Source organism: Aethalodelphis obliquidens, unplaced genomic scaffold (genome assembly GCF_003676395.1).
Source record: "Aethalodelphis obliquidens isolate GAN/ISIS:26980383/991018 unplaced genomic scaffold, ASM367639v1 scaffold82, whole genome shotgun sequence".
In the NCBI taxonomy this organism is placed as follows: Eukaryota; Metazoa; Chordata; class Mammalia; order Artiodactyla; family Delphinidae; genus Aethalodelphis; species Aethalodelphis obliquidens.
The window spans coordinates 433,689-455,918 of record NW_020838026.1 but is presented as its reverse complement, the minus strand read 5'-3'; the positions used below and the strand labels follow the sequence as shown (position 1 = coordinate 455,918).

General features: G+C 51.7%; 2 protein-coding genes across 8 annotated transcripts in view; one reads left to right on the top strand and one right to left on the bottom strand.

The window, feature by feature from the left end:
* JAM3 (junctional adhesion molecule 3) overlaps positions 1–10,072 on the top strand; it is a 57,629-nt gene extending 47,557 nt beyond the window's left edge. The window contains exons 2-9 of the mRNA XM_027092997.1: positions 3,336–3,401; positions 3,881–3,994; positions 7,098–7,250; positions 7,659–7,861; positions 8,384–8,483; positions 9,306–9,435; positions 9,517–9,571; positions 9,844–10,072. Of these exons, the coding sequence (XP_026948798.1) occupies positions 3,336–3,401; positions 3,881–3,994; positions 7,098–7,250; positions 7,659–7,861; positions 8,384–8,483; positions 9,306–9,435; positions 9,517–9,571; positions 9,844–9,879 (857 nt within the window). The 3' untranslated portion in view covers positions 9,880–10,072. The remainder of the gene's footprint in view (positions 1–3,335; positions 3,402–3,880; positions 3,995–7,097; positions 7,251–7,658; positions 7,862–8,383; positions 8,484–9,305; positions 9,436–9,516; positions 9,572–9,843) is intronic.
* Positions 10,073–12,973: 2,901 nt separating this feature from the next.
* The window catches only part of NCAPD3 (non-SMC condensin II complex subunit D3), a 57,867-nt gene continuing 48,610 nt past the window's right edge, over positions 12,974–22,230 (bottom strand). For 5 of the 7 annotated variants that reach the window (XM_027092986.1, XM_027092984.1, XM_027092985.1 and 2 more), the window contains 7 exons: positions 20,109–20,219; positions 18,433–18,615; positions 17,819–17,973; positions 17,548–17,675; positions 16,433–16,510; positions 13,558–13,747; positions 12,974–13,470 (listed from right to left, as the gene is read on the bottom strand). In XM_027092986.1, coding sequence (XP_026948787.1) covers positions 13,365–13,470; positions 13,558–13,747; positions 16,433–16,510; positions 17,548–17,675; positions 17,819–17,973; positions 18,433–18,615; positions 20,109–20,219 — 951 coding nt within the window. In that variant the 3' untranslated portion in view covers positions 12,974–13,364. Of the gene's footprint in view, positions 13,471–13,557; positions 13,748–16,432; positions 16,511–16,936; positions 17,456–17,547; positions 17,676–17,818; positions 17,974–18,432; positions 18,616–20,108; positions 20,220–20,405; positions 20,463–22,230 lie in introns of those variants that run through there. The other 2 variants (XM_027092989.1, XR_003429978.1) reach the window with 2 other exon arrangements.

Sequence of the window (22,230 nt, the reverse complement as noted above, 5' to 3'; positions counted from 1 at the left end):
TAGTGTTAGTTTTTTGAGGATCTCCATACTGTTTTCCACAGTGGCTGCACCAATTTACATTATCCATGTACACCGTGGTTTCCTTTTCTCCACATCCTTGCCAACACTTGTTATTTCTTGCCTTTTTGATAACAGCCATTCTGACAGATATAATGTGATATCTCATTGTGGTTTTGATTTGCGTTTCCCTGATAATTAGTGATGTTGAACATCTTTTCACATCTGTTGGCCATCTGTATGTCTTCTTTGCAAGAATGTATGTTCAGTTCCTCTGCCCATTTTTTAATCAGGTTATTGGGGTTTTTTTTTATTGTTCTTTATATATTTTGAGCATTAATGCCTTATTGGATATATGATTTGCAAATATCTTCTCCTATTTGGTAGCTTGTGTTTTCATTTTGTTGTTTTCTTTGCTGTGCAAAAGGTTTTTAGTTTGATGTGGTCCCATTTGTTTATTTTTGCTTTTGTTTCCCTTGCTGAGGAGGCATATCTAGAAAGATATTGCAAAGACTGATGTCAAAGGTGTACTGCCTGTGTTTTCTTTTAGAGTTTTATGGTTTCATGGCTTACATTCAATCTTTAATCCCTTTGGGGTTGATTTTTGTATATGGCATATGATAGTCATCTAGTTTCAATTTTTTTTTTTTGCATGTGGCTGTGCAGTTTTCCCAACACCATTTATTGAAGACTATCCTTTCTCCATTGTATGCTGTTTGCTCCTTTGTCATAAATTAATTGTCCATATATGTGTGGGTTTATTTCTGGACTTTCAATTCTGTTCCATTGAGCTATATCTGTTTTTCTGCCAATATCATGCTGTTTTGAGTTCTAAAGCTTTATAATGTAGTTTGAAATCAGGGAGTGTGATATCTCCAGCTTTGTTCTTTTTTTCTCAGGATTGCTTTGGTTATTCAGGGTCTTTTGTGGTTGTATATGAATTTTAGAATTTTTTGTTCTATTTCTGTGAAAAATAAAAATGCCCTTGGGATGTTGATAGGGATTGCATTGAATCTGTGGTTGCTTTAGGTAATGTGGACATTTTAACAGTGTTAATTCTTTCAATCCATGAGCACAGAATGTCTTTCCGTTTCTTTGTGTCTTCTTCAGTTTCTTTGAACAATGTCTTATAGTTTTCTGTGTACAGGTCTTTCACCTCTTTGGACAAATTTATTCTTAGGTTATTTTATTCTTTTTGTTGCAGTTGTAAATGGTATTGTTTTCTTAATTTCTCTTTCTGCTAGCTTGTTGTTAATTTTTAGAAATAGAACAGATTTCTGTATGTTGATTTTGTACCCTTCAACTTTACTGAATTCATTTATTATATCTAATAGTTTTTTGGTGGAGTCTTTAGGATTTTCTGTGTATAAAATCATGTCATATACAAATAGTGATAATTTCACTTCTTCCTTTCCAATTTGGATGTTTTTATTTATTTTATTAATTTTTTTTCTTTTTTTTTTTTTTTTTTTTTTGTTCGCAGGCCCCTTTTTTTTTTTTTTTTTCCCGTTTGGGGAGACAGGTCTCGGAACCCCCAGGCTCAGCGGCCATGGCTCACGGGCCCAGCCGCTCTGCGGCATGTGGGATCTTCCCGGACCGGGGCACGAACCCGTGTCCCCTGCATTGGCAGGTGGACTCTCAACCACTGTGCCACCAGGGAAGCCCCTAATTTTTTTTCTTTTTTTTTAAATTTATTTTTTGGCTGTGTTGGGTCTTCGTTGCTGCACACGGGCTTTCTCTAGTTGCGGCGAGTGGGGGCTACTCTTTGTGGTGCTCGGGCTTCTCATCGCAGTGGCTTCTCCTGTTGCAGAGCACAGGCCCTAGAGCACGTGGGCTCCAGCACTTGCGGCGCGTGGGCTCTGTAGTTGTGACTAGTGGGCTCTAGAGCGCAGGCTTGGTAGTTGTGGCGCATGGGCTTAGATGCTCCATGGTATGTGGATCTTCCCGGACCAGGGATCAAACCTGTTTCCCCTGCATTGGCAGGCGGATTCTTAACCACTGGGCCACCAGGGAAGTCCCCGGATGTTTTAATTTTCTTTTCATGGCTAATTGCTCTGGCTAGGACTTCCTGTGTTGAATAGGAGTGGTGAGAGTGGGCATCCTTACCTTGTTCCCAATTGTAAAAGAAAGCTTTTAGTTTTTCACTGTAGAGCAGTGGTCCCCAACCTTTTTGGCACCAGGGACTGGTTTCATGGAAGACAGTTTTTCCTCAGACTGGGGGTGGGGGGGTGGTTTAGGCAGTAATGTGAGTGGCAGTCAGGCGGTAACGTGAGCGATAGGGAGTGGAAGATGAAGCTTCGGTCGCTTGCCCGCCGTTTACCTCATGCTATGTGGCCTGGTTCCTAACAGGCCTACTGGTCCACGGCCCGGAGGTTGGGGACCCTTGCTGTAGAGTGTGATGTTAGCTGTGGGTTTGTCATTTGTGGCCTTTATTATGTTGAGCTTCCTTCTATACCCATTTTTTTTGAGAGTTTTGTCATAAATAGGTGTTGAACCTTGTGAAATGTTCTTTCTGCATCTGAGATGCTCATATGGTTTTTATCCTTCATTTTGTTAATGTGGTGTATCATGTTCATTGATTTGTGGATGTTGAATAAGTCCCACTTGTTCATGGTGTATGATCTTTTTAATGTATTGTTGTATTCAGTTTGCTAATATTTTGTTGAGAATTTTTGCATCTATGTTCATCAGAGATAATTTTCTTTTTGTGTGTTATCTTTGTCTGGTTTTGGTATCAGGGTAATGTTGGCTTTGAAAAATGAGTTAGGAAGTGTTCTGTCCTCTTAAATTTTGGGGGATAGTTTGAGAAGGACAGGTATCAAATCTTTGAATGTTTGGTAGGATTTACCAGTGAAGCTGACTGGTCCTGGACTTTTGTTTGGGGGGAGCTTTTGATTACTGTTTCAGTCTCCTCACTAGTGATCTATTTAGATTTTCTTTCTTCATGATTCAGTCTTAGAAAGTTGTATGATTCTAAGAATTTGTCCATTTCTTCTGGGTTGTCCAGTCTGTTGTTCTGTAGCTCTCTCTTACAATCCTTTTTTTAAAAGTACATTCTTAGAGGAAGGTCTTGAAAGTTCTAGGGGCTTTGTTCTGGGACTAAGAAGGAAAGTGCACTCTGAGAATTCTCTTTCTCCTGGGTTCCTTCCAGTGAAGGTCAGACTCAGAAAGCAGTCACCCTGCTGTATCTAAGAGACTTTGTTTTGGAACATGACATTTGACATCCTCTGTGGTTCGTGACTGAAGCCGCCATGAAGGGAAAGTCTGATGTCAAGTGCGGGTTCTCTGCTCTTTTAGTGTCGCGTTGTCTCTGATTTTACTTTTCTTTTTTCCCTCAGGCTGCTTGATAGGGGCTGTGAATCTCAAATCCAGCAACCGAAACCCAGTGGTACAGGAATTTGAAAGTAAGTCCAAGGAAGGGTTTAGGCAAAGGGGCACCACTTGGTGATCTGGCAGCTGATGCAGGATAGACACACACGGATGTGTCCTGCCCAAGAGGCTTGGGGGTGGCCGGCTCCCCAGCAGCCATCTGACGTGCACGTGTGAGCGAAGCACCGCTTCAGCAGCCCGCGGGCAACTCTGCAGGCTTTCTGTTGGCTGAAACCTGATTCCTGGCCTGGCTTTGCGTTTACAGAACCAAGAACGTTCTTATATACAAGCAAGAGTATTAGGGGGAACGTGTGCTCTCTTTAATAAAAGTCTTTGCTAATCATCTATATTGTTTTTCTAGCTAAAACTAAAGTCTTGGAGCCTGGAGCTAGCTAGATTTTTAATCTACACGACAGACCTAAATATACATGTAGCTTGCAGGGTCTGGGTATACAAGTGAACCTAAAATTGTTCCACATTCACTGACAGTTCTCTTTCTTCCCTTGCTCATTAGGTGTGGAACTATCTTGTATCATTACGGATTCACAGACAAATGACCCCAGGATTGAGTGGAAGAAAATCCAAGATGAACAAACCACATATGTGTTTTTTGACAACAAAATTCAGGGTATGATCCTGTAGTCCTCTCGTTTGTACAGAAGGCCCAGGCATGCACTTGTGGCCAAGACTTTGCTCTAACTGGACCTGCATCTGTAGCCAGGATTGGTGTTCTGTCTTGTTTTATATATGGAAAAATCAACATGCAAAAGTAGTGAGAATAGTGTATGGAACCTCCCTGCACCTGTGACCCTGCTTCAGTAAATACCACGTAATCAGTTAGGATTTTAGTCCACACGCAGCCGTAGCTTTGAGGTATCTGAGTGAACATTCTCCGAGGCCATCTCCCTATCGTGACCCACGACTTTATAAGTGACTTCATTAGTAGGACAGTATGGAACAGCAGGGGGACAGCAGCACCCACTGTACACACCTGGGTGCTGAGCGCACCATGCGGGAGGGCAGGGTACGGGCTGCAGGGAGGCGCTGGGCCATGAGCACGTGGGGCAGAAAGACGTGGAAGCGCAGGGAGCTTCTCGGAGGGACCGCTGGCTCTCGGCCCAGCAGGGGAGGGCGGACACAAGGTGGATGGCGCTTGGAAGGCCTCAGGAGGGGCGTGATGTGGTCCCACTGATGCTTTAGAGACGGGGGTGGTTGCTTTGCAGACGGGGCTGGTGGTGGGCACAGCTGAGAGCAGGGCCCAGTTCAGGATTCTTCTGCAGAGGCCAGGAGGGGGTCAGGGTAGTGTGGATGGGGTGGGGGGGTTGTGATGGCGGGAGGGGGCCACCCCGGGGGACAGCAGGCAGATGGAAGAGTCAGTGCAGCTGCAGAGGCGGGCAGCCCCGATCCCTCGGAGAATGTGACAGTGGGGGTTTCAGGGAAGGGGTGGAGGCTTTGCGCATCAACCTGAAATTACGGCCTTTCTGCCTCAGGTCCTCCACATCATCGGGGGTCATCGGCTCTTAAAAACAGTTCTGTTTGCCCACCAGTATCCTCCCACCTCTGGTTTACGAAGAGATGGCAATGCTATTCTCAGGAAGCAAATCGGTTTTCTCTGGCAGCTTCATCAGGCTGTTCTTGATAAGCCCTGACCGAGCAGGAATGTTCTTAAGCAACTTTCTGTTTCTTCCCCCCCCCCCCCCCCCAGAAACTGCCACACAAAATAGAGGCCTGGAGGGAGGCCTTGCCTAGGGCAGGGCTGTGCCACCAGCGCCTGGTGGGTTTGCGTTTACTTGTTTCCCACACGGTGGACGCTCTGACCCCTGCTGGTGCCTGGATGACGAACCTTCCCGCTAGAAAACGCCGTCAGAAACGTTCGTTCTCTTAGCAAAAGCATTTTGCCGTTTCCATCACATGTGGTAAATCCTTCCTAGACTTGTCACCAATTAGCAGGTTTAGTAAATTCGTTTCTAATTTTTGTGTCATTTTCTTTTCTAACTCTTTCCCTATTTGTCAGTGCCCGGGTTCTTTGTGCTTCTTTGAAAGAGTTACTGTGTCCTTTATGCTTTAAAAATGTTTTAATTGAGACACAGTAATTCACATAGCATGAAACTCACTGTTTTGAAGCATGTAGTTGGTGGTTAGTACATTCAGCAAAGACGTGTGGCCGTCACTGGCAGATTCCAGCACATCCCCGCCCCCAAAAGAAACCGTGTCCCTTCTTCCCCAGCCTGGCAGCCACTAATTCACCTTGTGGGTTTGCCTGTCCTGGATGCTTCCTATAAATGGAATCATACAATATTCGGTCCTGGCTTCTTTCACTTAGTGCATCGTTTTCAAGGTTCATCCATGTTGTAGCAAGTGTCTGTATTTTGTTCTTTTAAAAAATATATATATATATTTATTTGGCCTTGTCGGGTCTTAGTTGCAGCACGTGGGATATTCATTGCGGCATGTGGGATCTTTAGTTGTGGTGCACGGGCTTTAGAGAGCACAGGCTTAGTTGCTCCACGGCATGTGGGATCTTAGTTCCCTGACCAGAGATTGAACCCATGTCCCCTGCACTGGAAGGCGGATTCTTAACCACTGGACCACCAGGAAAGTCCCTGTTCTTCTTTATATCGATGAATAATATTCCATTATAGATATGCCGCATTTCATCAACTGCTGTACATTTGGGTTGTTTCCATTTTGGGCTATTATCAATAATGTTCATAAACATTGTAGAGGTTTTGGTGCAAACGTAATTTTTCACTTCTTGGGGATAATTAGTAGGAGCACAATTGTGGGGTCATGTGGTATCACATGTTCAGTTTTCTGAGAAACCGCCAAGCTCTTTTCCACAGTGGCTGGACGATTTTACGTTCCCTTGGCTGTGTGTTTCCCCGCATCTTCAGTAACGCTTGAGATTATCCATTGTTTTGAGTCCAGTCATCCTAGGGGGTGTGAAGTGGTATCTCGTTGTGGTTCTGACTTGCATTTCCCTGACAGCTAATGATGTTGAGAATCTTTTCACGTGCTTATTGGCTATTTGTCTATCTTTTTGGAGAAATGTCTATTCAAATCCTTTGTCCATTTTTAATTAGGTTGTTTATTTGTTGAATTGCGAATTTTCATACGTTCTGTGTCCTAGTCCTTTGTCAGATATATGATTTTCTCCCAGTCAGCAGATTGTCTTCTTACTTGCTTCTGTCCTTTGAAGCACAAAAGTTCTTAATTTATTATGAAAGGCTCGTGAAGGCTGATATAACTTTGTGTGTGTGGGCTTGTGCTTTTGGTGACCTAAGAGATCACTGTCTAATCCAAGGTCATGGTTATTCACGTCTCTGTTTTTTCCTAAGGGTTTCAGTTTCAGCTTGTGCAGCAAGGTTTGTGTTGTGTGTGGTGTGAGGTAGGGGTCCACGTCATTCTCTTGCATGTGGGTACCCAGGTGTCCCAGTACCATTTGTGGAATGCTGTTTGTCTTTTAATGTTGTTTGACTTGTTTTCTCTTTTAATTGGGAACCCTTTCTGGGAATGATGAAAAGGAAAGGAGGCCCTTGCCTTAACAACAGAGACACATGGCCAAGTCCTCTTACAGCCCAGGCACTCCCTTGGTGCTCGGCATTCTCACAGGAACGGAGACGAGCCAGTTGCAGTTTTCCTGCCGAGGCACCAGAGATGGCCCCAGAACCTCCTCCTCAAGCAGCAGAGCTGTCTGTAAAGAGCCCCTCAGTGCCCTGTCTTCTGTACAGGAGACCTGGCCGGCCGTGCAGAACTGCTGGGGAAAACTTCTCTGAAGATCTGGAACGTGACCCGGACGGACTCAGCCCTTTACCGCTGTGAGGTGGTTGCTCGGCACGACCGCAAGGAGATTGATGAGATTGTCATCGAGTTAACTGTGCAAGGTGCGGGTGCACGTGGGGTGGTGGCCCCTGCCCTCGGCTCAAGCGCCTGCCTGTGGGGAGAAGACCAGCTTCCTTCCTTCCTTTGCTTCTACGGTCACGTCCCCAAGGGTGTGGCGCTTGGTGGGGCAGGGGAAGCTCAGGCTGCCTGCGTTGGGTTGGAGGTGAGGAGAGAAGGGGAGCTTATGCCTCTTCTGTCCACCTGCTAGAGGGGGTGGAGGCACTGGGAACGCTGGGGGGTCACCTACGGGGGCAACCACAGGCAGCGCGGGCCGCAGGGGAGCGGGCCTGCCCGCAACACAGCGTCTGGAACCCGGCTAGCTGACTCGTTTTTGGAGCAGGTTCATTGTGGGCTGTGGTAAGAACAGGGCCCTGTTGCTGACCGTAACCCCTGCTGTGCTTCTCCTGCAGTGAAGCCGGTGCCCCCAGTGTGCAGGGTGCCAAGGGCTGTGCCTGTGGGCAAGGCGGCCACGCTGACCTGCCAGGAGGGCGAGGGCTACCCCCGGCCGCATTACAGCTGGTACCGCAACGACGTGCCACTGCCCACAGATTCCAGGGCCAACCCCCGGTTCCGAAACTCCTCTTTCCTCTTCAACCCTGACACGGGCACCCTGGTAAGGTCTCTCAGAAGGGGGGCGGGTGCGCACATCTGTGTCGTGGGAAGAGCAGTTATTAAGAGACAGTAAACTTTACGAGACAGCAGCTTTGAGCCCCGCACATCGGGGACCCTGCCCTCCCTTTATAGACAGAAAAGTTGTAAGGGGGCCAGGGAAAGGGGGCAGAGCCAAGGGGGGGACAGTGACTGAGGAGGGCGTAGGTGGCCTGGCCGGTGCTGTCCTCGGGACAGAGTCGGGAGGCAGCTGGGACTTGCTCCCTGGCCACACGTCTGATGTTGAGGAACTGCTGGCTGCGTTCAGCATGGTCGTGGTGTCGTGGGCACGACTTTTAAAAAGTCCTTCTAGAGACACACAGATGGTCGTGGACGACCCCGTGGTGGGGAGTGAGGAGGCAGTGGGTTGGAGTCGCGGGCGCGTGAAGCCCGGCTGCTGCCGGCTCTGGTGCCCCTGGCATGGAGGGGGCTCACTGTGCACCAAGCCCTGTTGTCGGGTCCCCATTCACTCCCAGTCCCCAAACAGGTGTTCAGCGCCATCCACAAGGAGGACTCGGGCCAGTACTACTGCATCGCCTCCAACGATGCGGGCTCAGCCCGCTGCGAGGAGCAGGACATGGAAGTGTGTGAGTGTCTCTGCCGAGCCTTGCCCTGCAGACCGGCGGGTGCCCCTCAGCTGTGACCCCCTCCCCCCCCGTGCGGGCACACGGGCTCTGCCCGGGTCCGGTGGGAGGAGGCGAGGACGCACCAAGGAGCAGCTGGAGGACTGACACGCTGGTCCTCCTCATCTTGTAACTCTTAGCGACGTTCCATGAACTCCATTTCTTTGGTAACTGATAGAATTATCGAGATACAAGGTTCTCCAAAAATGTATCAAGTTTAACCGTTTTGCAGTAGCAGTAAGCTGAAACCCAGGGTTTAGCCCCAGTAATTCTGCCCTGTTCAGGTGCTTCTTTCTCTGGGGGCGTTGGCTCTAAGGGGGGGTTGAGGGCAGGACGGGGTTAGACTTCAGGGCCCCCCTCACCTGTGAAGTCAGCCTCCAGGCGACTCTTCTGGCTGCTGTCAGATTTGGGAAGCTGCTCTCGGCAGGAGGAAGATTCCTGGGCTTTGCCCCAGACCTCTGGACTCTCTATGGATAGAGCTTGGGAACTGACGTTATGAAATCAAAATTTCAAAGACTTATTTTTAAATAACAGTGCACTCACATTCAAGAATGCTGTACTAGACAAGGGAGAATTTTTTCTTCCTTAGGACTCTGGCTCCTAGCTGTCTTTGTAGTATAACCATGTTGTCCAGTAATAATGTCCCCAGAGGATTGTTATGCCCCGCAGGCAGTGCCACACGGCTTTGGCGCAGCGGGTGGGTGTCATGGCCTGTGGGCGGAGGTGTTCTGGGCCGGGAGGGGCAGGGGCGGCAGGCCGTGTCTTCTGACCCCTTCTCTTCTCCAGATGACCTCAACATCGGCGGGATTATTGGGGGAGTCCTGGTTGTCCTGACTGTACTGGCCCTGATCACAGTGGGCATCTGCTGTGCCTACAGACGTGGCTACTTCATCAACAATAAGCAGAACGGGGAAAGGTGAGCCTGTCCTACCTGCACAAAGCTCCAGTGGGCATTTCTGTGGTCCACTGGTGGTCACTCGGCTCCCCTCTGTTACAGCTACAAGAACCCAGGGAAGCCGGATGGAGTTAACTACATCAGGACAGACGATGAGGTAAGGCAGCCTAGAGGCTGCAGTGTCCCGAGCAGGGAAGATGACATTCCCCTGAGAACCAAGCAGGTCCTTAAAAGAGATTTCTGAGTCACATCCGAAGCGCGAGCCCTCAGCCCTTCCCCTGGCTGTGTGCTCGCGGGGCACTCAGTCCACAGGCCTCGCGGCCTCTCCTCAGAGCACGCTGTGGGGAAGCGGTGTCAGGCTCCCTTCCCACTGCACGCTGGGCCGTGCGTGACCGCGGGCTGCCCTCTAAGCCGATGTTGGCCTTGCAGGGCGACTTCAGACACAAGTCCTCGTTCGTGATCTAGACGGCAGCACGGCCGCACGCACACGTGGATACCTCCACGGGGGACCCTGCTGGGAGCAGCCCTGCGAGGGGAGCCAGACGGGGCTGGACACGCGCACGAAAGCTTTTTGTTTTGGCCAAAGTTGACCGCTACTCCTTTCTTACTTTTTAACAAGCCACACGAATAAAAGAGTTTTCCTCAAGATGGGCACAGTCACAAGGCCAAAAAGTGACCGACCCCATCGGGGTCTGGGTGGCCTCAGGGCGGGCGCCAAGGGCCCGGGAGGCACGGTGATCTGCTCCGTGGCAGGTGGCATCGGCATCGGTATCCAAGGGCTGGCAGAGGGGGGCAAGGCATGAGCCTCAGCTGCAGTGACCTGGCTTCACGGTGGCCAAGTGGTCAGGCCACTTCATCCTGAGGCTTTGCTGTCACTGTCCTAGTGTCCATCTTGGGGAATCTTTTTGGGTCAGCATTTTATAACAACAGTCCAAATCAGGAAGGTAAATTGCTTGTTAGAAGGAGGGAATCTTCTTACCTGTAGGAACCCTGCTCATCCATGGCGGGTCCCAGTGTTGAAGGAAGACCTTCATCTTATGCTAAATCTGAAATGGTACTGATACTATGTTCTGCTTTTCTATGGGTATTTTATAAAATTTTACATTCTAAATTTTTGCTAAAGATGTATTTTGATTATTGAAAATTTCTATTTAAACTGTAAATAAGTTGTCATACAATGTTAAATAACCTCTCTTTTTTAAAAGTTCAACTTAAGGCAGGAGCCCAAGCTACTCCTGTTCAATTGGACACACCACTCAGTGTTCCTTGTGCTTAGGAAACCTTTAAGAAAATTCCAGTTGAGTACTGTCTTGGTCTGTTTGCGTCTCTCCAGAAGAGACATGAAGGGCTCTCGGGTTGGCTTCAAGCTGCCTCTTCCTTGGGCTCCTCAGACCACCTCTGCCCCAGACCCACAGACGCGGTGTGCAGACCGTGCTGGTTGGTGCCCGGGGTGGGGCCGCATACCTGCTCGGAGTAGCATTGGCTCCTGACTCCAGGCCAGCCCGCCCACCCTTGTCCGACGCCCCGACGCTGGCCGTGCGTGGATCAGCCCTACCTAAGGTGCCGTTCACGTACCACGTGGGTCAACCCAGGACGGCGGCAAGGGCGGGGTCCTCGGTGTGGCACCCCAGCCTGGCTTCCCTGGGACAGAGGTTTTTGGCTGAAGATGGCTCAGGAAACAGCAGCCCTGCTGTCTGGCTTTTAAATTCATTTTACTTACTTGTGTAGTTCATACGACGGTCCAGGGCCAAAGGCAGTTTTGAAATCAAATCTGTTAAAGACAATGAACCCCACTGTCCCTCTCTGCCATAAAGACAGCGCAGGTTCTGTCTCGCCGCACAGGAAGCTGTTGTGCAGGGTCGCGAGGCCAGCCTCTGAAGAACAGCAGGAAGGGCGGCCGGCGACGGTCTGACTGACGATGGGCAAAGTGTGTGCCTGAGTCAAAGGCAACTTCCTGATCGTGCCCCACATGCTGCCTGCTTTGTGGGGGCGTCAGGAACAGCACCCTTTGTTCTTAGCCTCAGACACACTGCTGTGTTAACTCAGCGTGAAGCCCTTGGGACCAAGGAGCTTCTCAGAAGGATGCCTCCGACTCTGTTACAGGATGGTTTTTATGTAGAAGAACATAGTCATCTTGGGATGAAACTTTCAGTGTCTTACTTGAATACTCGAGACTTGCATTGCCCTTTCTTTTCTGAGTCGTGTGAACGCTGTCATGGAGTATTGGCAGCAGCAGAGGGCAGCGCCTCGTCATGCTAGGGTGCCTGACTTCTTCCATCTGTGTCTTGAGAGCGCTGACAGACCTAAGACTGTCCCTTCATCTTCAGCTCCTCTGGGTGGAGAAGGGTAGGGCCCTTCCACCTGTGGGGGCAGCTCCAGCCTCCTCCTCGGTTGTCATAGTGATGGGGTAGTCTTCTTGTACCCTAAAACCTCCGTCCTGGTGCCATGTGACCTGGCTCTGACTCTGACGGAGGAGAGAGGAGTGAGTGTGGGGTCTGGGAGGCTGCTGCCCGTCACTGTAAAAAACGCAGACAGAAAAGGAGCATCGAGTGATTTTAAGATGTAAACGTTGCTGGAGACGCAAGGCCACATGGGCTGCTGGGGCCTTGGTGTGGCTGCAGCTGTACACAGTGCCACAGACCTGTGCTACTAACACACCTGTGAGTTGGTATTTCTTAAACCTCATTTATAAAAGCTTCTAAAAAAAAAGCAGCTCGGTCTCTTCATTTCTCTCCTTCCTGTGTCGTGTCAGGCATGGCCCTAGGTTTGAAGTGCTGGACGGAGGTGAGGGTATTCGCTTAGGGGCAGCCCTGTGACTGACTCCGTGCATGCGTGTCAACACACACGGGAGCTGGGGGGTCATGACGACATCCACCCTCTCATCCAACCACCCCGTCACGTGCAGGACACGCAAACAGCAACCCTGTGCTTTTACTTCTGTAGAACTGGGATTAAGACGTGAACCAACCAAATTTCTTTCTGGTCATTCTTGGACAAAACACGCACATACAAGGGTTTTAAGGTTACCTGATGGCGCCAACAGAGGAACCTAAGGCCACTCTCCTGCGGGAACAGCCCTTAGCGGACTACGCGCATGTCATCAGCGCTGCTGTTGCTCCGGGTAAGGAACACAGAGGGTTTTCTTAAGCAGAGACTTGTAGTCTATGCTAAGATGTCTGCTGTGAGGAAAAAGACAGAGGCAGGGGCAGAGGACCTGGACGTTAAAGACAGATTGAGTCCTTTTTCCCTAATGGGGAAGATTTGGGTTCTTAAACACTTTATGTCAATTAAGTACCAATTAAAGCCCTGCGCTAAAAATACTCGAAGGCTGTACTCATACTTTTATGCATTTGAAAAAGCTTTAAAAGTCTGCAATTTATAAATAAGAATAGAAAAAATATTACAATCAAGATTTTGATATCAGATACGGGAAACTATGTACTTAGTATAAGGAACTGAAACCAGCTACCAGAAGCTTGACTATAGAAGAGAAAGCTCAGGACCGTGTTCTTTAAGGACCAGAACAGCGCTTATGAGAAGGGACTGGATATCTTCAAAGTTTTTTTAAATTCACAAATCTCTTCGGTTTATTGCACACAATTAGCACATGACACAGGTTGGCAGAAGTCGGGAAAAGAGGGTCACAAACCACGGTGGGGAGAAGCCAGGGAAGGAGACCTTTCTGCAAGAGCAGGACCTCCAGTCCAGCAAGGGTCCCTGGAGAAGCAGAGTGGGAAGCCGCCCTCTGGCAGCCTCCTTCCATCTGGAGTAAAGTTACAGTATTAAATGCTTAAGGCATTTCTCCAGTATTTTACACTTTTTAACCAGGCATTTCATAAGGAGAAACTGAAAAGGTTGACCAACCACACAGGTGAAAAGCTGGGCGGCGCTGGACTCACAGGCGAGCCCTTTGCTCACAGTGGAAGCGTCTGGGGCCAGGGGCACAGTGGTCAGTTGGCTGTTTTCAGGGGGGCCTTGCGGCGTGACCTCCTGGGGGCTGCGCTGTCCTTTCCTCTGGCGGGAGATGTCACGTTCCACTGCGGGGGCTGCGGGGGCCTGGGGGGAATAGGCGTGTCACCTGGGGTGGGACAGCCCCCCCGCCTCCCAACGGGAACACCTCTGGGCGGGGGCCAGGGAACTTACGGCATGTCGGGCAGCGACAGACAAAGAACGTTGTCCCCGTGGCCCGGGGCCTCTGACACCCCCAGACTTCCTGGAGTGCCGGCACGGCTCGTGGACCTGGCCGGGGGGGAGTGGCCTCTGACGGGAAAGGGTGTCCGGGGTGAGCTGATGTAGCTGAGTCCCGCTCCAAACGTGACATTCTGGATGGTCCCTGGGTGGAGGGGAGAGTCAGTGGAGGGTTAGCGAAGGCCTTCAGGGAGAGAAACTGAGCAAGGTCAGATGCGGGTCTTGCTATGGGTCCACCCAGGCCCACGCGGTGCCCAAGCCCGGCCTCCATCATCGGGCCACCCTGCAGGACCAGACCGCTGGCCTGACGGCCCTCCGAGCACCGGCGCGTACAGCCTTGGCTTCTCAACAGCCACTTGTCGTGCCTGAGGCCCCACCCGCAGCTCAGATCCCCCTGCAGAGCCCCCTGCTCTTCCTGTCACTGCTCCAGAGTCCCGTGAAGATGCTGCCCTGCTCCCTCCCTCCCTCCCTCCCTCTGGTCACTGCAGCCCTGCTGCTACCCCGGATGTCCCCTCGCCTGCCACCTCCCCTCCCACCTTGGTCAGACTTGGGCTCTGTGTCCCACCGGTTGTGTGAGCTACTCTGGGAACCTCGAGTTTCTTAATCTCTAAAGGGGAAACACATGCACCTCCCTGAGAAGAACTGCCAGGTTTGAATGAGATCACTTGTGTTAAGTCCTTAACACAGTACTCGGTACAAGGTAAGTGCTGAAAACACTGAACCACGACTGTCGTTTACTACCTGGGTCCCCCCATCCCCAGAGGCAAATCTGCCCAGATCCGCGTGTGCACCCCAGTGGCTCCGTGCTCAGGGGGCCCGGCCCCCACTGCCCCTGAGACGCCCCCACCCCGTACGCGGTAGGCACACTGTCACCGCACGCATCAGGACGGCCAGGCTCTGGGCATCCCCTGCGCTGTGGCTGGCTAGCGTCAGTGCATCCCTGGTGCCGTGGGCCCAGGAGCCTCTCGCGCCCCCTTAACAGGCAGCAGCAGGGTATGTTTCCACCGCTGCTGTCCAGACCCTGGGCCCCTGGGGGCTCTGAGCCCCCTCCCCGCATATCCTGGCACATCCAGGCAGCAGCACCTTCGCCACTGACTTACAGCCTAAGAGGGACTTGCTACCCGCCGCCTCCCCCCATTTTCAGTTAAAATCTGGCTCTGAAAATCCCTCATTTCCACTCAGCAGAAATGCCATGTCCACACCGAGTGCAGCCGAGACCACTTCCCCATGGTCACCCCACCTGAGAAGTGGTGACAGAACCGGTACATAAACCAGAGAAGGCAGAACGTGGGCTTCTTAAGTTATCTGGTAATTCTCAGAGGAGGGAGAGCTAGGAGGCAACCTTCCAGCATTTCTTTCTGGTTCAGTGTGAGGAGAGAGCCCCAGGAATGTTACATTCAAGAGACTCGAGAAGTAGTCTCACTTCCAGTGCAAATCCGAGTGGCAGCAGCCGGGCCTCCTGTGAGGGGCACGTGCGGCCAGGACAGAGCAGGGACTGGGGGACAGCAGAGGACGGGAAATGCACTCCCTCCCACAGCATCTGGCACCAAACCGCCAGGACAGGAGCACAGAGCATACACCGCACTCTTCTGCTTGAAAAAGGGTGACTTTTTACATATATAACATTAGACCCCAATTACCCCTGCTCTTCATGACAAAAGCTGTCACGATTCAGGCATCATCTGGGGAGGGGTGGGGTAGGAGTTCTGTTCATCCATTAATCTCCCTTCACAGGACGACGGATGAAAATCATCTCTAACCCGTTAAGTATTCTAAGAGCTCACAGGTAACAGAACCACCAGACAAGGCGCAAGAACACAGCAGGTGCCCAGTAAGTGCCCGCTGATGGAGCACGACTGCACGATGGCCCAATGCCCTGAGGCCTCGACACCACGGGGAACGGCGTGTTCCGCTCCTCCTGTAATAATGCCTAGGACCAGTGCCGAGAAAGCAGTGGGGCCGGAGAGAAGCACCCAAGTCCTTGCCCAGCTCGGCCACCACCTGACCTCTCGTCCCGCCGGCTCGCAGCCCTCGCCGTCCAGGCCCGGACAGCACCCCCAGACGTGGTGGAGAGCAAACAGTTACAAACCAAAGCCAGACGGACGGTGAAGGACTTGCAAGTGTGGTGCCAGGGGCACCTCATCCACTCTGAGGGTCAAACAGGGCTTCTTCTGGAAGTGAAGGGGTGATGGCTGGGGGAGGGGCCCCAGGACGCGGACGCCAGGAGAGCGGGGCTCCTGCACCCTTGGGAGGACTGCCCACACTGGGGTGCAGAGCCAGGGGCAGGTGGCGGGAGATGGGCAGAGGCCCATGGGCCACGCCAGGCGGGGCCTTGCAAACATACTACAGACTCTGGACAGGCAGAGTTTCTTCATACTGCAGTAATTTTCTCAATGGTTTTTATGGGTTTTGAGATAATAGGCTACATATAAAACGAGTGATAGAAATAAACACACTTCTAACTCACCTCTATTTTCAAATAGAAGGAAAGCACGGGACATTAGAAAAACCTCCCAGTGGGAGAGAGAGGACAGACTCTCCTCACGGCCAGCAGGGGAGGCCTCAGCCCACTCAGGCAGCCCGCAGTGACGCGCGGTGCCGCGAGCGCTGAGGCCTGGCCCCTGAAGCGGGTGGCCTGAGGTGTTGGCCACCTGAGGTGTTGGCCACCTGAGGAGTCACCAGGTGTAAAAGCACCTGGAAGAGGTCGGCGGTCAGCTGTGCCCAGTCTGACCTGATGCCCCGCGACGTGGCTGAAGCAGCTCTGCTGCGACCCCCGCACACGCGGTACCTGCCGCAGAGTCAGAACGGCTCGTCCCCGCGAACCACTTACGGTCAGGGGTGCTGATCGCCCGTTTAGTTATGAGGTCAAGAGCTCCGCTGGACTCCTGCTCCAAGCCCTGCGAGGACACTGGGATGAAATGGGAGAGCGTTACCTCCCCGAAAACCCAAACAGCCCCAGAGACAAAACATTCCAATGAGAAAAAACACTTGCAAACTACACAACACACTTATTGTCCCAAATAAAGTATTCTTTTAAAGAGGTAATTCAGAAAGATACAAATAAATGACAAACACGAGAAAACAATGGACTTTTCTCACTGGGATTCAAACAAGTGGAAATGAAAATGAAAATTTTGGGTCTATAAAGCTCAGCAGAGGGCTTCCCTGGTGGCGCAGTAGTTGAGAGTCCGCCTGCTGATGCAGGGGACACAGGTTCGTGCCCCAGTCCGGGAAGATCCCACATGCTGCGGAGCGGCTGGGCCCGTGAGCCATGGCCGCTGAGCCTGCGCGTCCAGAGCCTGTGCTCCGCAACGGGAGAGGCCACAGCAGTGAGAGGCCCGCGTACCGCAAAAAAAAAAAAGCTCAGCAGAGAAAGTGGAAAATTATGAAACCAGTGTTTCTCTGTAGGACCTGGGCTCTCATGGGCCACGGCAGGGATGTCACTGAGGGGAACTGGAGACGACAGTTTGACCATCAAAAGGTTAAGACGTTCAGGGGGGTTAATCCTAAAGATCACACACATACAAGACTGTATGTTCCAGGATGTTCTTTGTGATGTGATTTGTTTCAAAACGTTGAGAAAACCTACATTTCCAGGAATGGGCAGGCGAGCAACACGTCATGGCTGCCAAGGCACGGCAGAAGGGTGACGGGAAGCCCTCCCCATGTTGCTGTGGTCGTGGGGTTGTGTGCACGACAGTTACAAAGCCACACAGCCTCCACCACAACTGCATACACAAAACCACACACACACCTCACCGCTATGGCTGGGTCTCCACATCACCCCATTCTCCAGATCTTCCATCATAAACAGGATTGTTTTACTCCCTGTGACCCCAAGTCCCCAAAGTCCCTTGTTTAAAGACAACAAACAGAAATGCTTTGATGGGGAAGGAGAAGGGGGCCCGGGTCTCCGAGAGCCCTGGAGCCACCCGGTGGACTCACCGCGCTCAGTGGGCTCGCCTGGGCCCTGGGGACACATGGTGAAGGGTGGCAGCCCCACGCTCCGGCCGCTCGACTCCACGGCCTTCTTGACGGAATTCAGGATGGCGATGGTGCTCGGCGACATGGGCCTGTTGTCGCAAAGACACCAGTGAAGCACAGAGGCGAGACGCGCCCTCATCCTCCCTCAGACCCAATCTGCACCAACATGCGAACAATGCTCAGGGTGACCTGGGAGGTGCCTCTGGGGACGTGGTGACTCGGCCCTGCACACCTGGCTTTGGGCACCAGCCTCTTCAGTGGCCCAGTGTCCAGGGACAGAGGTGCGTGGGCAGCATGGGGCCTGGATGTGGACGCCTGGCTGGCGGCGGTGCCCACGGTGCCATTTTCTCGGCCGGCAGGAGCTGGCATTTCCAAACTTGGAACAACCTGTCGCAGAAGAGAAATTAAGACTATGTATCTTCCAACACTTAACGTCAAGAAATGTTTACACCCTCTGAGCAGTTCCGTCTCAGACCCCCGCCCCCGGCAGCTGCCTGGCACGGCACTCACAGGGCTTTCAGGGATTCTGGGAGAGAAGCTCACCCCAAGGGGGCTGTGGGGGAGACCAGGTTCTCTGCCATCAAAGAGCAAGGACCCTCAGCAGGGTCCTCGCTCTCCAGGAACTTGCACGCTCCCCACACCGGGACTCAGGACTTTCCAGATGGGCGGGGGCGACGAAGAGAAGGCCCTTGGCGATTCTGTCCACGGGACACGGGAACACTGAGACACCCTCAGGCCTCCAGCCACCCCAGGGCCTCGCTCAGACGACCGCGCTCACAAGTGCATGCTGGGACACGCTGGGGAGGCGGGTGGCAGGGAGCAGATGGAGAGGGGCCGCCCACTCACCTGCCCGGCCTGCGCCCCCTGGGCGCTCGCGGCCGCCCTGTCTGCATCGGCCTGCCTCGCCAGCTCCTGTTCCTGGGCCAGCTGCTCCTGGTACCGTTTCATGTCGTACTCGAGCTCTGAGGCCAGCTGCTTGTCAACCGCGAAGAAATCCTTGATTTCATCTCGGTAATCCTGCATCACCTCCTAAAACAGACCCAAGGCATCCATGAGCATTCTCTTGAATAAGTGAATGAGCTCTCCCACATGACATCATCAATAACAGGAACATGCCGAGACCAGGCGGTTCCCACTACATCGACCGACCAGTGAACCTGACGGTATCTCCCCAGGAAGTGCCGGCTGCACTGTACTGACCACACAAGCAGGGGCCTGAGCCCCTGGACGCTTCCCACATATCTGCCAGGTAACCCGGCATCCCACATTCTTAGCCTAAAGCAGCCCGTCACAGGGCACAGAACTGCCCTGACAGCTGGATGGGGGTGGAGGTGTATCTGGGCAGCCTGGCTCGGCTCTTGGTCACCACCAGTTCAAAGGGTCTTGTGGTGCCATGAGGCAGCCCTTCAGGAATCCCAGCCAGAGGCTGGGGAGCGGGCAACACACAGTATCCTGGCTGGAGCCAGTCACGGGGGCTGTCCATACTGGCTTTCTCAGGGGAGGTAGCTGCGGCTTGGAGCCAGATATCTGTACATCCTGACAGAGGCTATGAGTACATCAGGGCGAGGATGCTCTCAGGTCTTAAGGACGGATGCCAGGACCCAGCCTGTCTGCCTTAAGGAAGAAACCATTTTCCCTAACATGTTGGAGGGAGAAAAGATCTACTGTGGCCCCACATTAGGGGATGAGACCCGCCCAGTCCTCCAGCCGCCCCAGGGCTCCCAGGTGGAGGAGAGGACTGCGGGAGCTGCTCCGATGGGGTCCACACGAAGCCGTGCCACCCTCCTCGGTTAAAGCCGTGTGGCCGTGCTCGGTGTGTGCTCAGAAACGGGGACTTCCTTTCCTCACGTGTTTAAGGAGTCTACCTAGGACCTAAGCTCTTTTTATTCCTCTGAGGTTTAGCAGGGCAAAAACATGAGTGACCTGAAGTCCTCATTTTCTCCACAGTCAGCCTGTCTTTCCCACCTTCACTTCTGTAGGATAAAGAGATATTTGAAAAATCATTATTAAATCTAATTTTTTCAGCGCCCTTTTTGGAAAAAAATGCTTAGCATTTTTTGAGGAAGAAAATAGCCTAGTGTAAACAAAAAGGAAAAAAATGCTGCATTTCTTTCTAATTGAAAGATTCTGCAGAGAGGCCTGAGGCCTCATTTATGTCCGCTCTGCATGTATGCGTGCCCCACTGCGTAGACCAGGATCAGGACGCCCCGAAGCCACCGCTCTGGGCAGCATCTCCCGACTGGGAACCCAGAGAGTGAACTAAGACGAGGGCTCTGCTTGTAGCCGCAGCTGAGAAGCTTCAAAACTGAATGTAATTGTCAGCAAGGACACAAGACTCAACTGCCCGCAAAAGGCAGGACCAGCTTCTGAGGAACCTGCGGAGTCAATCTGTCTTCCCCCCAGTCAGAGGCCGGCCTGGGGCACAGCTCCGAGCGCGGATGCACCCACGGTAAGGACTGCAAGACACCCTGAGTAACCAATAGGGGCGTGGCACCAACCACAAATCCCAAGGCCGACTTTACCCTGAGATACTGCATGAGTTCCCGCAGAGCTGGGATCTTATTCTTCTCTAGTACAGACTTCAGGGAGGTGATAATTGGAATAATATTTTCTATGAAATTCCTCTTCTGAACCTGTGGTAACACAAACGAAGACTGTTTGAGATGCACAAATTTCTGAAAGACAAAGACTTTCCCTCAGCCTAGTTCTGCCTGCGTGGCCGATCTCATACACGACCTAAGTTTACTTTTTATTTTTGATATGATTCTGGGGATTGGAGAGGAACGCCACCTCAGCCGGGGAGACTGTAAAACCATTACCTCAAAACGCTCAGAGGGCTTTGTAAAGCAGGATGCAGACAAGTACTATTCTTATTTCTAAACAAGAAAAAGAAACTAGAATTACAGTTAACCCTTGAACAACCCCAGTCTGTAAGTTACAGAGATTTTCAACTACGTGGGAAGAGCGGGGTGTCGGTGCCCCAGCCCCTACACTGCTCAAGGGACAACTGAATGAAGAACTTGACACAAGCTCCAAACCTCCCCACAACCCACCACGGACCCCTGGCTCCTCGCCGGGCCCCTCCTTTCAACATCCTCCCTGGGACTGGGGACATCGCGTGCCTGCAGGTGGGAGGGCGATGCGGGGAGGGGCCGGGCCTGGAGACGGTTTGCGTGTCCCCCTCTGTAACTCTGCACACATTTAGAACGTGCTGGGTATTTTACACAGTGCCTTCGCAGTCTTCACCAAGAACAATCACTAACCACAAAGGTCTGCACTAAATCTCTTAGAATTAAAAATAACTCATTACAGTAGCCCACATATGCAAGACTGTCATTCTGAATCTGAAAATTATTCTTTTCCTCATTTAAAGTCACTAGTATATGTTCCTTACTTGTAATCCACTCATTTCTAAAAAATCTTATCAGAGTTCTTGAAACAGGAGAGCAAAGACTAAAGGAATAAATAATTTAATAAAGATGAGTCTAAGCAGAGGCTAAGTATAGGGACAGCCTTAAAAAATGGCTTAAATGCATTCACTCCACAAATATCATCCAACACCTTCTCTCTACCAGACACAAGGCTAACCTCCAGGGCTACAGAAATGAGGCCAAGAACTCTTGCCTTCAAGTTACTTCTAGGCCAGGCTGTGCGTTACAATGTGTGGCCAGGTGACGAGTGGCAGGTGTTAAGGGACTTTGGAAGAGGGATGCCTAAGAGGGAAGGAGCAGGGCGGGATGTGTATCAGGGAAAACCCTGGGGACGTGTAGGGATTGGGTGGCAGCAGGGGAGGACGGGGTGGGACAGGGCACCTTGGGCAGAAACGGCAGCACACAAAGGCACAGGGCAGGAGAGCACATCTCCACAGAGGCCAAGAGTCAGCGGACTGGAGGGATGGGAGGAGGCGTGGAGGGAAGGGCGTGCTGTGCACACAGGAGTTCTGTGTGCCTTGAAGAAGAATTGGGATTTTATCCAGAAGGTGACAGGAAGCCACCAACCCACTTATTAAAGATATCATTGATGAGGTGTAACTTACATACCACAGCATTTGCCCGTGTTATGTGAACAGATGAACGAGTTTTGGCACAAGTATATGCTGAGTAACCAACACTGCATCTAGATAATCACCCACGATCCATGGCCCCAAAAGTGCCCTGCTCCCCCTCTCTGCCTCAGTCTATTTTAAGCAGGAGAATAAAAAGATCAAATCTGCACTTAAGAAAGATTACCCTGGCAGCAAGGCGGTACACAGCCCAGAACAAAAAGAAACGAGATGGAAATGGTACAGGTTAAATAAATGTGGAGCTAGTGGGAACGTGAGACAGACAGATTTGTGGGATGAATGGACAGGACCTGGGGACACACTGGATGTGACCAAAGTCCACTCCTTTGGGCTCAGAAGGCTTCAGGGCTCAGGTGGCGATGCGGGCTCGGTACCAGAACCTGGGCCTGGTGAGCACCACAGCTGTTGTTCGAATCCCAATCCTCACACGCACCGGCCAAGCAGTGCTCTGTGCCTAGCCTGCCAGACTCAGGCTCCCTTTAGGGTAACTTGGCAGATAAAGGTGCCCTTCTCCACAACAGAGCCCCCGGGAACCACGATAGAGAGACACGTAGGAGGGAGAGATGACCAATTCTGCCTGA